Raw genomic sequence first — 19,862 nt, 5'->3', positions numbered from 1 at the left:
CTTCAAGGCAGGAGCATTCATATCTCCATTTAATATATGAGGAAACTGAGGCACAGTGAAGTTAAGTAATACACCTAAGGTCACTGGCTGGTAAGGGGCAAAAATGATATTCAAACCTTCACGGTCTAACTTCAAAATCTATGCTTTTAACCACTTTGCTATACTACCCCTCAAAGAGAGAGGGAGTTTAAGATTCAGAGCCTTTATTAGAGCTAGAATTTAATAACATTGCTTTATTTTCACTGCATGAGTTGTAAATTTCTTTTATTTATTGAAAGTAATATTTGTTTTTCATATATTTAAGGCCTTTCTTTTTTAAAGTTACATTTATTTAAGTTTTAAGATATGATTTAATTTAAAGAAAAATATTGATAATAATAAAATACAAGTGGGCCAGCGTGGCAGACTGAGCTGGCTCTTCCTCCCACTCCAGACATATAATTATGTAATAGCATCAATAAAGAATGTGTATACATAGCCAAGGATATTCATTTTTGACAGCTTGGTTGACACTGAATCCTACACAGCTCTCTGGTTATAAAATGATGAGTAAAACATAACGAACATTTTAAATGTATAGTTGAGCTCTCAAGAAAGTAAAGGAAATCCCCAGGCTCACAACAAGACCAAAAACAAACAGGAAGCTGAAAATCTGAATGGTTAAACAGGACTGAAGCTACAACTGCTCTCAGGACATTGACCAGGAACCTGAAGCTTAAGAATCACACAGAGGACAACAGGCAAGGCCTTGGGCCTTGAAAGGTAGAGAGCTGAAATAGGAATCCCACCCCCCACCCCCTTTCCCATAAGCCAGAACCCTCAGAGATCTAACCCTCAGTGAAACATTGGATTAAAAAATATCTTCCCTCCAGGAAAGGAAGGCAAAATCCTGGAATTAAAAAGTCTCCTCTGAGAATTTACAACTGTGAGCCTACTTTATGTGAGTTTGGTGTTTGTATTAATACTGACTAAATAGTACAGGACACCCTAAACCAAGAAATAAAGTGGTCCTCAGGTGAACAGCCTGAGATAGTGTAATCCTGTCTGGAGGCAACATCCTCAACTCAGGACCCAGAGAATTCCCAGTTAACGATTGGCAAATGAGCTCAAACTCCTAAATTACAAGACTCATGAAGAAATAAAATGCCTTGAGCAAGAGCAAAAAATAAACAAGAGAAATGAACAAAAAATGCAGCAAAAGTAATTTATAAAAAATAAAATTAGAATCAAAAGAATGATTCAATTAAATATGACTTTGCAGAGCCTCAGCAAAAATGGAAACCAGAAAAAAAATTTTTTGCAGTTCAAATTCCTGAGAGGTAATAACTATCAACCTGCTTAGTGGAGACAAGGGTGAATCCTCCTTGAGGGAAGATAACATCATCTAGAGTTCCTGCAACATTTTTGTCAACAATGTCTGGCACTCGATCACAAACACTTGGTATGCCAAAAGACAAGACCACATAACCGAAAACCAAGGAGAAAAACAGATAATAGAAACAGAGCCACAAGTGATATTGATATTAGCTCGCGAAGACCTTCAAATAAATATGATTAATAGGTTCCAAAAGTAGAGGAAAAGATAAATAAAATACATGAAAACATTGAGAATTTCACTGGAGAATTAGTCTGTAAGAAACAAATGGAGATTCCAGGACCCTTAGTGAGCAGATAAAGTTGAGAAATCTCATAGAAAATAGAACAAAAGGTAAAGAGATGGCAATAGGAACCAAAAAAAAAAAAAAAAAACCAGAAAAAGATATTCAACATCCAACTAGTAGGGGAAGAGCATATCAAAGAAATAATATCATAAGAAAATTTTCCAGAAATGAAAGATACAAGTTTTCTTCTTGAAAATCATTGTTGTTGTCATTAAGTGCTATTGAGTCAGTTCCAGCTCATAGCGGCCCTATGCACAAAAACGAAACACTGCCCGGTCCTGCATCATCCTCACAATTGTTTCTATGCTTGAGCCCATTGTTGCACCCACTGTGTCAATCCTTTTCCTTAAGAGTCTTCCTCTTTTTTGCTGACCCTCTACCAAGCATGATGTCCTTCTCCAGGGACCGATCCCTTCTTGAAACACGTCCAAAGTATGTGAGACGAAGTCTCGCCATCCTTGCTTCTAAGGAGCATTCTGGTTGTACTTCTTCCAAGACAGACTTGTTTGTTCTTTTGGCAGTCCATGGTATATTCAATATTCTTCATCAACACCACAATTCAAAGGCATTGATTCTTCTTCAGTCTTCCTTATTCATTGTCCAGCTTTTATATGCGTTTGAGGCAATTGAAAATGCCATGGCTTGGGTCAGGCCCACCTTAGTCCTCAAAGTAACGTCTTTGCTTCTCTTGCAGCCAATTTGCCCAATACAATGCATCTTTTGATTTCTTGACTGCAGCTTCCATGGGTGTTGCATGTGGATCCAAGTAAAACGAAATCCATGACAACCTCAATCCCTTCTCCATTGACCGTGATATTGCTTATTGGTCCAGTTGTGAGGACTTTTGTTTTCTTTATGTTGAAGCGTAATCTGGCTGAAGGCTGTGGTCTTTGATCTTCATCAGTAAGTGCTTCAAGTCCTCTTCACTTTCACCAAGTGAGGTTGTGCCATCTGTGAAACACAGATTGTTAATGAGTCTTCCTCCAATCTTCATGCCCTGTTCTTCATCATACAGTCCAGCTTCTTGGATTATTTGCTCAGCTTACAGATTGAATAGGTATGGTGAGAGGATACAATCTTGACGCACACCTTTCCTGACTTTAAACCATACGGTATTCCCTTGTTCTCTTTGAACGACTGCCTCTTGATTCATGTACAGATTCCTCATGAGCACAATTAAGTGTCCTGGAATTCCCACTCTCTGCAATGTTATCCATAATTTGTTATGATCCACACAGTCGAATGCCTTTGTGTAATCAATAAACCACAGGTAAACATCTTTCTGGTATTCTCTGCCTTCAGCCAGGATCCATCTGACATCAGCAATGATATCCCTGGCTCCACACCCTCTTCTAAATCCAGCTTGAATTTCTGGCAGTTCCCTGTCGATATACTGCTGCAGCTATTTTTGAATGATCTTCAGCAAAATTTTGCTTGCATGTAATGTTAATGATATTGTTTAATAATTTCTGCTTGCATCACCTTTTTGGGAATAGGCATAAATAGGGATTTCTTCCAGTCAGTTGGCCAGGTAGCTGTCTTCCAAATTTCTTGGCATAGACGAGTGAGCACTTCCAGCACTCCACCCATTTGTTGAAACATCTCAGTTGGTATTCTGTCAATTCCTGGAGCCTTGTTTTTCGCCAATGCCTTCAGTGCAGCTTGGACTTCTTCCTTCAGTGCCATCGGTTCCTGATCATATGTTATCTCCTGAAATGGCTGACCATTGACCAATTATTTTTGGTATAGTGATTCTGTGTTTTCCTTCCATCTTCTTTTGATGCTTCCTGTGTTGTTTAATACTCTCCCTGTAGAATCTTTCAGTATTGCAACTCAAGGCTTGAATTTTTTCTTCAGTTCTTTCAGCTTGAGAAATGCTGAGCATGTTCTTCCCTTTTGGTTTTCTATCTCTAAGTCTTTGCATATGTCATCATAATACTTTACTTTGTCTTCTTGAGCCACCCTTTGAAATCTTCTGTTTCAGAGTCTCTTGTGACATCCATTTTGGTCTTTTCTTTCTGTCCTGTCCTTTCAATGACCTCTTTCTTTCTTCGTGTATGATGTCCCTGATGCCATTCCACAACTCATCTGGTCTTCAGTCATTAGTGTTCAATGTGTGAAATCTATTCTTGGGATGGTCTCTGAATTCAGGTAGGATATACTTAAGGTCATACTTTGACTCTCGTGTACTTGTTATAATTTTCTTCAGTTTCAGCTTGACCTTACATGTGAGCAATTGATGGTCTGAACTGATGATATTGAGCTTTTCCATTGTCTCTTTCCACAGATGTAGTCAATTTGATTCCTGTGTATTCTGTCTGGCAAGGTGCATGTGTATAGTCACTGTTTACGTTGGTGAAAAAAGGTATTTGCAATGAAGAAGTTGTTGGTCTTGCAAAATTCTATCATGCAATCTCCAGCGTCGTTTCTATCACCAAGGCCATATTTTCCAACTACCAATCCTTCTTTGTTTCCAACTTTCACATTCCAATCATCAGTAATTAATCGATGCATCCTGACTGCGGAAGCTGATACAAATCTTCAATTTCTTCCCATCTGTGGCCTTATTGGTTGGTGCGTAAATTTGAATAATAGTCATATTAACTGGTTTTCCTTATAGGCATATGGATATTGTGCTATCACTGACAGCATTGTACTTCAGGATAGACCTTGAAATGTTCTTTTTGACAATGAATGCAATGCCACTTCTCTTCAAGTTGTCACTCCCAGCATAGTAGACCATATGATTGTCCATTTCAAAATGTCCAATACCAGTCTGTTTCAGCTCATGCCTAGGATATCAATCTTTATGTGTTGCATTTCATTTTTGGCTATTTCCTATTTTCCTAGATTCATACTTCTCACATTCCAGCTTCTGATTATTAATGAACGTTTGCAGCCGTTTCTTCTCATTTTGAGTCATGCCGTATCAGCAAATGAAGGCCCTAAAAGCTTGACTCCATCCACTTCATTAAGGTCGACTCTACTTTGAGGATGCAGCTCTTCCCCAGTCATCTTTTGAGTGCCTTCCAACCTGAGGGGCTCATCTTCCAGCACTATTACAGACCATGTTCCACTGCTGTTCATAAGGTTTTCACTGGCCAATTCTTTTCAGAAGTAGACTGCCAGGCCCTTCTTCCTAGCCTGTCTTAGTCTGAAAGCTCAGCTGAAACCTGTCCGCCATGGGTGACCCTGCTGGTATTTGAATACTGGTGTCATATCTTCCAGCGTCACAGCAACACACGAAATTGAAAATACCACTAAATAATCTCTCCAGCCATTAAATTAAAAACAAATAAAATCATCAAAATTGTATCATTATGAAATTTTAACACTGTTGATAGAGACAATCCAAAAAAACTTCCAGAAAGGAGAAAAAACTATTAACATACAAAGGATAGTAGTAAAATAGTTTAAGTAAAAAGCTAAACTGCCAAAGATATGCAGCAATTTAGCAGCTTAAAGTACAAAGAAGTTTATTTCTCTGTCATAGAACATCCAGGACAGGAAGACAGATTGCTGTGCTTCCAGGGACCAGGATTCCTTTTATCTTGTTTCTCTGCCATTCCCAGTAGTTTTTTCTCTTTCTGCCCTGTCTGTTGAAGGTAGATCACAGGCACATCCATGTTCTACCTCCTAGGAAAAGGGAAGAGCATGGAGGAGTACATGTCCAATGATTTAAAGCCCAAGACTGGAAGTGGCACTCATAATTTCTGCTATAACGTAGTCACATGGCTATACTGAGCTACAGGCGAGCTGGGCAATAAAGCCCCTCATTTGGCAACCATGTGCCTGACTACAACTCTATTACTGTAGAAGAAGGAAAGGATGGGCTTTAGTGGACAAGCAGCAGTCTCCCCATATGAGGAAATCATAGAGCATCGGACCACAGCAGCAACACTGGAAGCCAAAAGACAGTGGAGCAGTAATCTCAGGATTATGAAGGGAAATTATTTTCAACCTGGAATTTGAACACAGCAGATGATCAATCAAGTGTGAGGATAAAGTAAATATATCTTCAGAAAGGCAAGGCCTTAATAATTTTATCTCTCATGCACCATTTTGAAAAAGCTGCAGAGGCTGGCTATCTCCAAATAAGGCAATAAACCAAGAAAGAGGAAGATATGGGATCCAGGACATGGAGGTCCCCTAAAGGAGAGATTAGAGTATTCCCAAGGAAGTGATGAAGGGAGGTCACAGGGCAATAAATGTAGACCAAATGTGTAGGGCAACCAGTTTAGACTGAAAATTTTATTTATCAAACTAATATAAATAGTTTAGACGGAAGTAGGATAGAGGGCTTCAAGAGGAATAATTGCCAAGTAGGTAGGTGGGTGAGTGAATGAGTAAGTAAATAAATAACTGAACAATACTGATGTGCCTGGTGATATTGAGAGGAAATTTATACTCCTAAAAGATACAGACTGAATTAGTGATAATAGACTGAAACCAAGTAAATAAATTTAAGGGAGATAAAAGGCAATTACAAACTCCTAGAGGAAAAAATTTATCAAGAAAATGAATATAATACATTACAGAGCTTAGCTATGAATAATAATATTTATATTATCTTCATAGTATAAGCATAAATACTTATTTAGCCAAAAGAATGCTATGTAATGCTATTAGAAAGACGTAGGGAAGGATGTGATGTAAAAACAATTAAATCCTAATATCTCTTAGTAGTGGGGGCATTGGCGGTTCAGTGGTAGAATTCTCAGCTTCCGTGCAGGAGACCTGGGTTTGATTCCCAGTCAGTGCACCTCATGTACAGCCACCACCCGTCTGTCAGTGGAGGCTTGCATGTTGCTATGATGCTGAACATATTTCAGCAGAGTTTCCAGAATAAAATGGGCTAGGAAGAAAGGCCTGGTCATCTACTTCTGAAAATCAGCCAACAAAGTCCCTATAGATCACAATGGTCCAATCAGCAACATTTCCCATTGTGCATAGGTCACCATGAGTCTGGGCTGACTCAACAGCTGCTAACAACAACAATCTCTTCGTTAAGAGTCAATAGATAATGTCTAAAGTTGAAAATCAAGATATAGCAGAAAAACCTTGTTTTTTTTTTTTGGAAATTTGATAGTAAGTTCTGGAAGAGATAGCTATAAGAATTAAAAGTGATTCCCCCTGAGGTGCAGGAACTTGGGGAGGGAAGCAAGGGAATGGCTACTTTTTGTTAATAAGCATTGTAATTCTATTTGACTTTTTAAATTATTTATGTGTCTTAGTTATCTAGTGCTACTCGTTACTATAAGAGAAATACCACAAGTAGATGGCTTTAACAAAGAGAAATTTATTCTCTCACAGTCTAGTAGGCTAGAAGTCCACATTCAGGGCATCAGTTCCAGGGGAAGGCTTTCTTTCTGTTGGCTCTGGAGGAAGGTCTTTGTCATCGATCTTCCCCTGGACGAGGAGGTCCTCAGAACAGGGACCCTGGGTCCAAAGGATGCACTCTTCTCCTGGCGCTACTTTCTTGATGGTATGAGGCCCCTCATGTCTCTCTGTTTGCCTCTCTCTTTTGTATCTCAAAAGAGATTGGCTTAAAATACAACCTGATCTTGTAGATTGAGTCCTGCCTCATTACCATAACTGCCACTAATCCCACCTCATCAACTCCATAGAGATAGGATTTACAACACGCAGGAAAATCACATCAGAAGACAAAATGGTGGACAGTCACACAACATTGGGAACCACAGCCTAGCCAAGTTGACAGATACCTTTGGGGGACACAATTCAATCCATTAACAAAACATTATGTTAGTCTGATAACAAAACATTATGTTATGTAAAAGAAAGAAAGCCCCTCCTCCTTCTGCTAAGCAATCCACTCTACTGAGCAAAGTATTAGCAAGCCTGAAGAATTGACGTCATACATACAATGCTCTCTGGCCACAGGTCAGTGATATTGGGCAGAGGGGGAGGATGGGTTAGGAATAATAAAATTATAACTTACCAAAGAAAAAAGAATACAAGCCATGTGTTAGGGAATAGAAAAACTTCTAAATAATTCATGAGTCAAAGAAGAAATTAAAAAATATTTAGAACTCAACAGCAACAAAAACACTACATATCAAAACTTGTGGGACCCACACAAAGTGGTTCATAAAGGAAAACACACAGACTTAAGTGAATATATCAGAAAAGAAAACTGAAAAATAATAAGCTAAGTGTTAGCTTATAAATTCCAAAAGTGAGAACGTGTATAAAAGGGTAAAATAAGAACAGAAATTAGTAAAACCAAGAAAATATGAAGGACCCACAAACACCAAAGCTAGCTCTTTGAAAAGATTGATGTTTCCATTTCTGTAAAGAAGGCTGTTGGAATTTTTATTAGAATTTGTAATCCAATGGGGGTGGGTCCTGCCTTGCACAACACTTTGAGTCAATTGAGAGACACCAGGCCTTTGAGAAAGAGAAAGTAGACTTTATTGCAAGCCAGTCGAGCAAGGAGCTCGGAGATCGTCTCAAATCAAGCTCCCAAGGTTGGGGATTCTAGGGCAGTTATAGGGCTCAGGATAGGGAACTTATACATAATTTATGAAGTTTCTGGGACTAGGTGGGCAATTTCAGGAATTAATTAACATGTATGGGGGTACATTGGGGGGTGCAATATGGCAGCTAGGGGCACATGCTTTTTGGGGGGGGTGACGCATGAAGTTTATCTAAGGACAGCTTTTCAGCTTATTGCTCATGTCCAAATTGAGGGGAAGGGGTGGAGTTGGTGAATAGTGAAGCGGCCTTGAGTAGAAAAGCAGTAAGAGGACCTTGGGCACAGAAGGCCTTATCAGGAATTCACAAGCCCAGGTGTGATGGGGTGGGGGGGACAAGTGTAACCCTGTCTTACATTTCAGGAGGGAGACCAGTTTAACCCTATTGGTTACATAATTGTATTAAATCTATAGGTCACTTTGGGTAGTATCGACATCTTAAGGATCTTAAGTCTTCCAGTTCATGGACACGGAAGGTCTTTCCATTTATGTAGATCTTTCAAATCTCTTTCAGCAGTGTTTTATAATTTTCATTGTATAAGCCTTTCACATCCCTGGTTAAATTTATTCCTAGGAACTTTATTCTCTTAGATTGCTATTGTAATTGGAAGTGTTTTCTAATTTCCATTTCAGATATCTCATCACTGGTGTATAGAAACCCAACTGATTTTTGTTGATCTTGTACCCTGCAACTTTGCAAAATTCCTTTATTGCCTCTGGAAGCCTTCTTGTGGATTCTTCAGGGTTTTCTTCTTTTCTCATTTGGGTATCTTTTATTTCTTTTTCTTGTCTGGCTAAGACTTCCAATACAATACTGAATAGGAGTGGTGAGGGCAGGTATCCGTGTCTCATTCCTGATTTCAAACGGAAAGCTCTCAATCTTTCTCCACTATTAAGTATAATGTTGGCTGTTGTCTTTTTCATAAATGCTCATAATCATGTTGAGGAACTTCCCTTCTACTCCCTTCTGTCTTGTTGAGGGTTTTTATCAAGAAAGGGTGTTGTATGTTATCAAATGCCTTTTTTTGCTTCAATAGAGATATCATGTGGTTCTTCTTTGTTCTATTAATGTGGTGTATTACATTGATTGGGAACCCTGGTGGCATAGTGGTTAAGTGCTACAGCTGCTAACCAAACGGTCAGTGGTTCGAATCCACCAGGTGCTCCTTGGAAACTCTACGGGGCAGTTCTACTCTGTCCTATAGGGCCGCTATGAGTCAGAATCGACTCGATGGCACTGGGTTTATTACACTGATTGATCTTCTAATGTTGAACCATCCTCACATTCCTGAAATTGTTCCCACTTGGTCATGGTGTGGGACTCTTTTAATATGATGTTGGATTCTAAAAACAGGGTTTTTTAATATGGGATTCTTAATGGGGCCATTCAGGGGAATCTATGCACAAAGATTTGAAAATATACATCTTTATTTTCCTTTACCTCTTACTGAAATTTTCTTTAATTTTGAATGTAGACAACAACCCATAATAGTGTTAGCAATGCCTGTGACTTTTTCACCAATAGAAATTGCTGATATTTTCACATTGTATTACAATTGTTATAGATATCATGAAATAGTGTTTATGCTCCTGACTACTTCAAGATTATGGTAGTTACTAAACCCACTGTTATAAAGAATAAAGAATCACATATATATCCTAAATTCATAGTGGATATAATTGATCTACTTTATAATCCTTTGAATTTTATTATTCTGAAAAGGGGCCCATCAGCATCACTAGACTGTCAATGGGCTCCTTGGCACAAAGAGTTAAGAATCCTGGTCGAGGAGGATCAGTCCAAAGGAAGATCTAAGGAACCCACCAATGTAATGTCAGAGAGGTGCCCGTTATTTTTGTAAGAGTCTGGGCCAGTGGCTGAGCGTGTTTTCTTCTGTTCTCTTTCCCCAGCAGAGGTCCGGCCCAGTGGGAGACCCATCAACACCGCCCGGGAGCCACCACTCACCCAAGCATCGGGTATGTATAGTCCAGATCTTGGGCTCAAGAAACTCATGTAGCCTCTTTCACCCAGTTACCCATCAGCATGCCTATGATTTGCTGAGTACCCAATGGATGGGCGTGAAAACTGTCTGTAGACCCAGACAGATGTTCTCACCTATCTCCTAACCCCAGCCTGACTTCAGGAGAACATGAGCCTCATGGAAGCAGAAAACTCATCCAGAAGAGAGAGCTAAGGCCTTCCAGACATGTAGCCTAAGCTTCAAGCTCTAGAGCCATTGATTACCACAATCCCTCCTGGCATAGGACCAGCTAGTGTATGGTCATACAGAGCCAGGCCCTGCCTGGAACTCCTAGTCTTGAGACAGACACGTAGACCCAAATCCTACCCAGGGAACCTCCTAGAAGTGCTTTCATTTCTAAGACAGGCATTTGAAGTCGCTGGGTGGCTACAGTTAACGCTTAGCGCTAACCAAGAGATTGGAGGTTTAACTTCACCTAGAGTTGCCTCAGAAGAAAGGCCTGGTTATCTGCTTCCAAAAAATCAACCTTGAAAACCATATGGAGTAGAATTCTGCTCTCACACACATGCGATCACTGTGAGTTGGAATCGATTCCATGGCAACTGGTTCAGTTTTTTTCATGACTTTCAAAGTGTGATGTCCAGAACTGGACACAAAACTGTAGGTGTGGTCTAACCAATGCAAAATCATCATAAGCTCTCATGTCCTTTTTTGAACCTTGTACTTTTACTTACCACAGGAGCATGTGTGTTATACAGGAAAGAAGACTAGATTTGGAATCATAAACTCAGTTCAGGTTCCATTTTGGTCACTGACTAGCTGTGTCCTTGGGCAAATGAACTTCACCTCTTGAGCTTCAGTTTATTTTTCAGTAAAACGGAAATTACAATACTTTCCTTAGAGAATTATTATAAGCATAAATAATGATTTTAACAGCTATCATGCATTAGGTGCGTCAATGTACCTAACAGCATGTGACATATGATTTGCAACATTAGATCTTTTAACCCCTACAATAGCCCTGATGAGATTGGTCTGAGTGCCCACATTTGCAGAACTACAGGTGTGGCCTGTACAGGTGAGGAAGCTGAGGCTCTTGCACATGGTAAAATAGCTGGTAAGTGGCGGAGCCAAGATTAGCATCCAGGTCTGCCTGACTTCATGAGCCCATGTTCCCATCCACCACACTATACTGACATGTTAGTTTTCTGTCTTCTCTCTTCTTCCTTTTCTCCATATTTTAACTTCCTTTCCTCCTTTTTTCCCTTTTCTTCTTTTTCCTGCTAATTCCTCCTTTCTCTTCCATCCTTATTCATTTCCTTCTTTGCTCTTATCTACCCTCTCTCTCCTTCTTCCCTCCATCCATCCACTCAGAGACACAAGAGGATCACAAGATGGCCAGAGAACTCTACCACCCTCCCTGTGTTAGAAACTGGGTAAAAAGAAACAATCTCAGAGAGGGAGCTGGGATGGGGCAACAGGTGGCCTCCCTTCTACCAGCACACACAAAGTCCCTCTCACTTCCATTTCTCAATTCCTCTAGTTCCTGGGGATGTTTTTGCCAAGAATTCTCTGTGGAAGGGGGCCTATGAGTACCAGGGGAAGAAGCAGCCGGCCATGCTCAGAGTGACTGGTTTCCAAGCTGTCAACAGCAAAGTCAATGCCACCATGATTGACCACAGCGGTGTGGAACTGCATTTAGCTGGTAAGGTGCAGGCCGCCTGGCGAAAGTAAGGTTGGAGCAGGCACACGCCCTTTGTAAGGATGAGTCTAATGTCATTGCATTGTACTGTATGCAAGACTTAGACATGTCTGGGGGGCAGGAGGAGGGGAAAAGTCTATTTGTCTTTGTTTACATGATAAAAGCATCACGGATTAAATGCAAATTGTTAGATGGCAAAGGGCTAATGACATGAATATATAAAGAACTCTTATAAATAAAGACCAATATCTCTAAAATCAAGGACATTGGTGCTTCAGTAGTAAGATTCCCACCTTCCACATGGGAGACCCAGGTTTGATTCCTACTCAATGTATCTCACCTGTCTATCGGTGGAGGCTTGTGTGTTGCTATGATGCTAAACAGGTTTCAGTGGGGCTTTCACACTGTCGTGGGTTGAATTGTGTCCCCCAAAAATACGTGTATCGATTTGGCTGGGCCATGATTCCCAGTATTGTATGATAGTCCACCATTTTGTCATCCGACGTGATTTTCCTGTGATGTAAATCCTTCCTCCATGATGTTAATGAGGGGGGATGGACAGCAGTTGTGCTGATGAGGCAGGATTCAATCTACAAGATTGGATTGTGTCTTGAGCCAGTTTCTTTTGGGATATAAAAGACAGAAGCTATCAGAGAGACAGGGGGACCTCATACCACCAAGAAAGCAGCACTAGGAGCAGAGCGTGTCCTTTGGACCCTGCTCTGAGGGCCCCTGCACGGAGAAGCTCCTAGTCCAGCAGAAGACTGATGAGATGGAACTTCCTCCAGAGCCAGGAGAGAGAGAAAGCCTTACCCTGGAGCTGACACCCTGAATTTGGACTTCTAGCCTACAGTACTGTGAGGAAATAAATTTCTGTTTGTTAAAGCCATCCACTTGTGGTATTTCTGTTATAGCAGCACTAGATAACTAAGACACAGACTAAGACAGACTAGGAAGAAAGGCCTGGCAATATATTTTTTTAAATAAGCCAGTGAAAGCCCTATGGATCACAACAGTCCAATCCCATTGTGCTTGGGGTCACCAGAAGTTGGAGGCCGACTCAGCAGCAGCTGACAACAGTCCCTAAAATTGAACCAAAAATAAAGAGGGACAGAGAATTCCTAGAAGCTAAACTGCAATCAATAAACAAAACAAAAAATATTTTTCCCCAGTAATCAAAAATAAGAGTGAACATAAAATACCATTTTTCTACTTATCCCATTAGCTAAGATTTTTTTCATGCTTGCAGAAAAAAATTATTGAGAATTGAAATAAAGATGAGATGTCCAGTATATGCTTGATAGATGACTTTATTATGCATGACAAGTTGTTTGTTTTTTTTTTAATTTTTATAATACTGTTAAATGAGAGAGCAAAGTAGGAAAATTCAAATAGTCTGGGAAATACCATTACTACTATTTCTAAAAATACTGATCATAATTTCGGACATGTAACGCTATTTGGCTAAATTTTCTCTTTCGTTGTGAAAAAAGTAGAATTTGGATACAGAAAAATTATTCATGGGTCAAATTATTTTTAAATTCTGATATAATAAGATAATGCAAATAATACTCTTTTGGGTTATTTTGTGCAACATGCTTTTTAAAGCACTTTGTTATGTATGGTGTGAGCTTGGCAGGAAATCCTATTTGCTCTGTACTCGTGATGATACTTCCTATTTTAAATCCTTCTGCCCATCTAGCTAAGTTTTTTTTAAAGGTAACAAACCTTAGTGCTGGTCTAATTTCAGTGAAGGTACTCATGCAATGCTGGTAGAATATAAAATAGTACAGTTCTAGAAAACAATTTGGCAATTTGTATCAAGATTCTTGAAAATGATCAGACCCATTAATTAAACTTCTAAGAATTTCTATCCTAAGAAATAACTATGGAGGGGGTCAAATGTTTATGAGTAAAAGATGTCTCCTTTGCAAGGTTATTTGTATTACATAAAAATTGGAACAGAAAATTGTCTGAAAATAGAGAAGTAGGTACATTAATTACAGTCTATCTGCTGGATGGAATATTATGCAAATTTTGAGGAAAAGGCACCGACATAACCCAAGCTGTGGTGTTTTCAGTCACCTCATATGCATGCGGAAGCTGGACAATGAATAAGGAAAATCAAAGAAGAACTGACTTCTCTGAATTATGGCATTGGCAAAGAATATTGAATATACCATGGACTGCCAAAAGAATGAACAAATCTGTCTTGAAAGAAGTACAGTCAGAATGCTCCTTAGAAGCAAAGATGGTGAGACTACATCTCACATACTTTGGATATGTTATCAGGAGGGACCAGTCCCTGGAGAAGAACATCATGCTTGGTAAAGTGGAAGGTCAGTGAAAAAGAGGAGGACTCTCAATGAGATGGACTGATACAGTGGCTGCAACAATGGGCTCAAGCATAACAACGATTGTGAGGATGGCGCAGGACCAGGCAGTATTTCGTTCTGTTGTACATAGGGTCACTATGAACCAGAACCAACTCAATGGCACCTAACAACAACAACAACAATGCATTTAAAATAAGTTTACAATTTTTAAGGGAAAAATTATATTCATAAGAAATAAAATTGGAAGTATTTACAACAAAATATCAACAGTAAAAAAAATGTTGACAGTAGTTATTTTTTCATAGCAGGAACAGAAATGATTTTTTTTTTTCTTCATGCACCACTGCATTTTCCAAAATTTCCTCAATTTTCAGATTTCTATAATCAGAAAAACTAAACGTCTTAGAACGCAGATGTTCACTAAATAGATGGATATATAAATGAATGAGCACATTGATACACAGTCCCACATACAATTATATCCACTCATATCTGCACACACACACAAATGAAGCTGAACGGTCATATCACTCATTCATTTTAACATGTAAATAGTCATAAACACACTCCTATACTCCCATGTACATGCCCTCATACGGTCCTGCACCCACTGAATTGAAAACATACCCATCCATTAATTGACGTATTATACACACAAAACCGTATTTTTTCTCACACATATGGATGGGATATGTGTAAGCAGGGCCACAATCACAACACAGTAATCCAGTTGTTTATCAATACATACGCACATTCTTGCATATACTCACCTCCAGCCTATACAAACTCATAGGCACCTCTATACTTACATACTTAGAGATGTGCAGAGAATGTTTATATCAACATCCAGCCACATACAGCTACACCATGAAATTCCACTCAGACACACACACCCACATACCCATAGATGGGCTTTTGAAATCTTCCCTGATTTTTCAAGTTACATGTGAACTTTCTTTTCTCAGGAATTTACAAGAAGGAAGATTTCCATCTCCTACTCCAGGTCTACCAGATCACAGGACCAGTAGAGATCTTCGTGAATAAGTTCAAAGATGACCACTGGGCTTTAGATGGGCATGTAAGTCTAGTTAAATCTCACTCTGTCCTTGACCTCCTTGTGCTCTGCCCCATCTCCAATTCTGAGATAACCAGCAGGGAAGGCGGGGGAGGAGAAGGGTGTTAAAACTCCCAGAATCAAGGGGAAAACTTGGGAGGAGGTTTTCTGTGGGGCCAGGACTGGTAGCAAGAGAGTTCTCATCTTACTGGGATGGGCAAAAGAAAAGATAAAAGGTCCAGGAGACTCAGAGTCCAGAGGATCACATCTGAGATAGATGGAGTAAGTTCTGAAATTACAGCAGAAAGCAAGGAATTGAGGGTCAGGGGTATAAGAGTAAATGCAAACAAGTTGAAGGTAAGGGTGGGTGGGAACTGGGAGTAAGTAGGGAGTCCCAAATGACTACCTCAAACATCTAGTCACATTTGAAGGTGCAGATTGTAGGTGATTTAATATAACTTAAGAGACCAGGATATTGGGAAAGGGATTAGCCTGTCTTGCATTCCCTTGAGGGAAAGACTTACTATATTCTAGGCTATCCCTGAGCTGGAAACCAGGTCCCCAGTGATGCTCCTCTGCCCATACCTTCCTAGTCACAGACAGTGGCGTTGAGCAGAATGCCCACTGAAAATGCAGGGTTTCACCTACCACCTTCTCAGCATCCCTGACTTGAATTGTTGGGACTAGAGGAGAAGGGGTGGGGATAAAGGGAAAGTCACGGTGGGCCAGGAGTAGCAGAAAGGAGTCAGGGTGCATCTTCACAGACAGGAATAGTTGGTGGAGGACTGGCATGAGGTCAGCAGCTTTAGTGACTTTACTTTATAAATACATAAAGAGAATCAAATGTCTTCCCCAGCGGCTGATACAGGCATTTTTGGTATGCCCAAGGGTGTCTTATGGAGCCCCTTGGGTTTCTAAGCACTGGCTGTAATAGTAGTAGCCCAAAAGCTCTGCAGGAACAGCAGATTCCACCATGGTGGCTGCCAGATGTAAGAAGGCAAGGGTCAAAGTTGGGGGAGGGAGCTAGGAGTGCAGGACAGGGGCAAGACGGGAATGGAGCTGGGGAGGGCCAGGAGCAGCTGGAGCAGGCAGCTGCCCAAGATGACAGCCCACCATCAGGGCCACTGCTGGTGGGCTGACACCCAGGGCGTGTTAGGGGCAAATAGGTGGGGAGGTCAACCCGGAGTCCCACAGACAAGAGAGCCCCACACTGGGGTTAGAGCACCCTGGAGTTGGAAGGTGCACCAGTTGTAGCACAGTAATCCTCAATGCACACCCCAAGCTGAGGAGTCCACAGTCTACATGTTTGAGTTCCATGTCTGAGCATCAAGGAGGCACAGGGGCAACAGGGAGGGGTTATGCCCCCAAATAGCCCCTGCCAAAAAAATTAATAGCTACTGGAACTGTGATGAAGTCTCCATTACATTAAACCCACTATGTACATTTTAATCCTGGTTATATTTGTTCCACACCTCTGTAAAATCTGTTTCCACCACAGTAATAATAGCTAGCGCATATCTAGGGCCTCTAGAGTGTTCTAAGTGCTTTATCTGTATTAAGCCACTTAATCCTCATAGCAACCCTATAGCATAGGTACTATTGTTATTCTTGGTTTACAAATGAGAAACTGAGGCACAGACAGACTAAGCAACTTGACAAGTAGGAAAAGAATATTTCTCACTACCTTATACAAGGAGTTGGTGCCTGCCTGGGTGTGGGAAGAGCATCAATGTCTGCGTGTCGTGCTGTGGCTGGGTGGGTGAAACCAGCACATCTGGCAGCATGTGTACCTATGAGTGTGTCCCTGGCCTGGCCTGCAGGAGCTCTGGCTTCTTCTAGCCTGCCTCGCATCTTACTCTCTGCTCCCACCATCACAGGTCTCCTCAGAGTCCTCCGGAGGCACCTTCATCTACCAAGGCTCTGTCAAGGGCCAAGACTTTGGGCAGTTCGGCTTTCAAAGACTTGGTAACTAGCATTTGTCCCTTGGAAGTGTGAGCTCATGGGTGTGGGCAGAAACTGTGTTGAGGCCAAGGGGAAGGAGAGGATTGGTGAGGTTCAACCAGCTAAGAAAGAGGTTCTTAACCTTTTTGGGGTAGGGCATGCCTTTGAAATTCTGACAAAAGCTGTGGAATCTGTCTCCAAAAACAAGCACATATACACATACCCTCAAGATTTGCTGAACAGTTTCACAGCTCAGCCCTTGAGGGCCCAGGTATAGCCTCCTGCCACACTACCTGGTCAGCCCTCAGGCATCACCTCTGCCTCAGGGTACAAAGACACCCTTAAGCACTCAAGCTTGGGGGTCTCAGGGCGGCCTTCACTTGTGTTCTCATTTCCTCCTCAGCACAGTCCTAGAAGATTGGACTTGTTGTCCCCATTTTAGTGATGAGGAAACTGAGACTGATAGATGCTTCCTTCCCATCTTCTTCCTTGGCATCTTTCCCTGCATCCTTCGGGTTATCAGTGTCAAGCATCCTCACTTCAGAGATTGACCTTGACCCAGAGCTTCTGGGTGCCAAGTCTCAGGATCTAATGGCAGGAGGGGGCCCTGATTTCTCAGAAGCAGTGGAAGAGGAGACAGGAGACAATCGTGGTATCCCAGAGCCAGGCCTACACCCTGGCCACTCACACCTCCAGTCCCTAGCGGCCCATCAGCCAAGGCAATTCATTGCATTTTCTCACAGCTGTGGCCTTCAGAAAGCTTTTCCCCCTATTAAGCAGATCTGCCTCCCTGTCGGTCCCACTTCACACTGCCCCTCACCCAGATTTACTCTTAGCTCTGCCCTCTGAGGAAGCCCTGGTGGCGTAGTGGTTAAGTGCTACAGCTGCTAACCAAAAGGTCGGCTGTTCAAATCCACCAGGTGCTCCTTGGAAACTCTATGGGGCAGTTCTACTCTGTCCTGTAGGGTCGCTATGAGTCAGAATCGACTCGACAGCAGTGGGTTTGGCTTTTTTTTGGTTCTGCCCTCTGAGCTGCATGGAATGAGACCACCCTGTCTTCCATACAATAAACCCATTGCCATAGAGTCTATTCCAATTTGTAGAGTAGAACTGCCCCACAGGGTTTTCAAGGAGCAGCTTGTGGATTCAAACTGCCAACATTTTGGTTAGCAGCCAAGCACTTAACCATGGAGCCACCAGAGCTCCCTTCCATACAATAGCCCCTCAAAGATTTGAAGACAGTTTCCCTGGCTTCCACAACCTAACAAACTGGAAAGACATCAGAAAGTTGGGGTCTTGTTCTGGCTCCCCTCCTGGCTCATTGTCCCCTGAGGCAGACCTGTCCCCGCCTCAGGACGTCAGCCCCCTCACTTAGGTGGAGCACTTCCCAGGGGCCACCACCAGTTGCCATCAAGTCAACTCTGACTCATGGTGACCCCATGTGTGTCAGAGAAAAACTGTGCTCAGTTCTTTCTCAGATTCCCTTCCCTAGGACTGAGCATAATCCTCTGGGTACAGCCTGACCAGCACAAGGCATGAGCATAGGGGTCCCTGCTCCGGGGGAATGTCTGAGGGGGCAGGCCAGGAGGAGGTAGGCTCTGGGCCCCAGGGCCCTCCCAGCCGCATGGAGCAGGTAAGTCCCAGGCCACAGCTGTACTTCCCAATAGGGTGTAGTGGGGCAGGGTGGTTGACAGGGACCATGGCCTCAGACTGTGTCTCTTTGACTTGAGTTTTGTGATTTGGAACTTTACAGACCTCAGGCTGCTGGAGTCAGACCCTGAGTCCATCGGCCGCCACTTTGCTTCCAACAGCAGCTCAGTGGCCGCCGCAATCCTGGTGCCTTTCATCGCCCTCATCATCGCAGGCTTCGTGCTCTATCTCTACAAGCACAGGTACGGGGGAGGAAGGGGCCCAGGGATGGGGAGTAGGGGGCGGGCAGGCAGTCACAGGCGGGTACCAGGCCCTGTCCCGACCCCAAACCACCCAGAGCTGTCTAGGCTCAGGAGAGCTGTAACCTTCCAGAAGGAAGAAGTAACCTCCCTCACTCCCTCACTGTCCCCCTTTCTGTGTGTCTCTTTTTTCACGTCTTAGTCACTATCTCTCTTTTCCCCAGGAGAAGACCCAAAGTTCCATTTAATGGCTATGCTGGCCATGAGAACACAAATGTCCGGGCCACGTTTGAGAACCCAATGTATGACCGCAACATCCAGCCCACAGACATCATGGCCGCTGAGGCGGAGTTCACAGTCAGCACAGTGTGTACAGCGGTATAGCCACCAGGCCTGGCTGCCACCGCCGTCACCACTGAGAGCCCCGCCGCCGCCAGCCGGTGAGATGGGGGTGTGGGAGGCAGACCGTCCCCAACACAAGCACCCCATGATGGACACAGAGATGCACCCATAGATGCCCAGAGGCCCTAGCACCCAGGGGCACACATTCACCAGCACAGGAACTGTGCAAGGAGCACAGCCACATGCCAAGCCCTGGGCGAGTCACTTGGGGAAAATATAAAAAGGAGCTGACATTTGTTAAGTACATGCTGTATGCCAGACACTGTTCTAAGTACTTCACAGGTATAACTCATTGAATCTGTCCAACACATGTGAGATAGATGCTATTATCATCTCCATTGTTCTTTGTTATTGTTAGCTGCTGTTGAGTTGTCCCCAACTCACAGTGACCCCCATGC

The 19,862-nt window shown here is 42.3% G+C and overlaps 1 protein-coding gene across 1 annotated transcript in view; it reads left to right on the top strand.

The window, feature by feature from the left end:
• Window positions 1–19,446, top strand: part of CSMD2 (CUB and Sushi multiple domains 2) — a 786,100-nt gene extending 766,654 nt beyond the window's left edge. Inside the window, exons 65-70 of the mRNA XM_049878694.1 lie at window positions 10,073–10,135; window positions 11,684–11,845; window positions 15,144–15,256; window positions 17,110–17,197; window positions 18,927–19,065; window positions 19,287–19,446. Of these exons, the coding sequence (XP_049734651.1) occupies window positions 10,073–10,135; window positions 11,684–11,845; window positions 15,144–15,256; window positions 17,110–17,197; window positions 18,927–19,065; window positions 19,287–19,446 (725 nt within the window). The remainder of the gene's footprint in view (window positions 1–10,072; window positions 10,136–11,683; window positions 11,846–15,143; window positions 15,257–17,109; window positions 17,198–18,926; window positions 19,066–19,286) is intronic.
• The last annotated feature ends 416 nt before the right edge of the window (window positions 19,447–19,862 follow it).

This window comes from Elephas maximus, chromosome 3, assembly GCF_024166365.1.
Source record: "Elephas maximus indicus isolate mEleMax1 chromosome 3, mEleMax1 primary haplotype, whole genome shotgun sequence".
Lineage (NCBI taxonomy): Eukaryota > Metazoa > Chordata > Mammalia > Proboscidea > Elephantidae > Elephas > Elephas maximus.
This window is presented reverse-complemented; position numbering and strand designations above follow the sequence as displayed.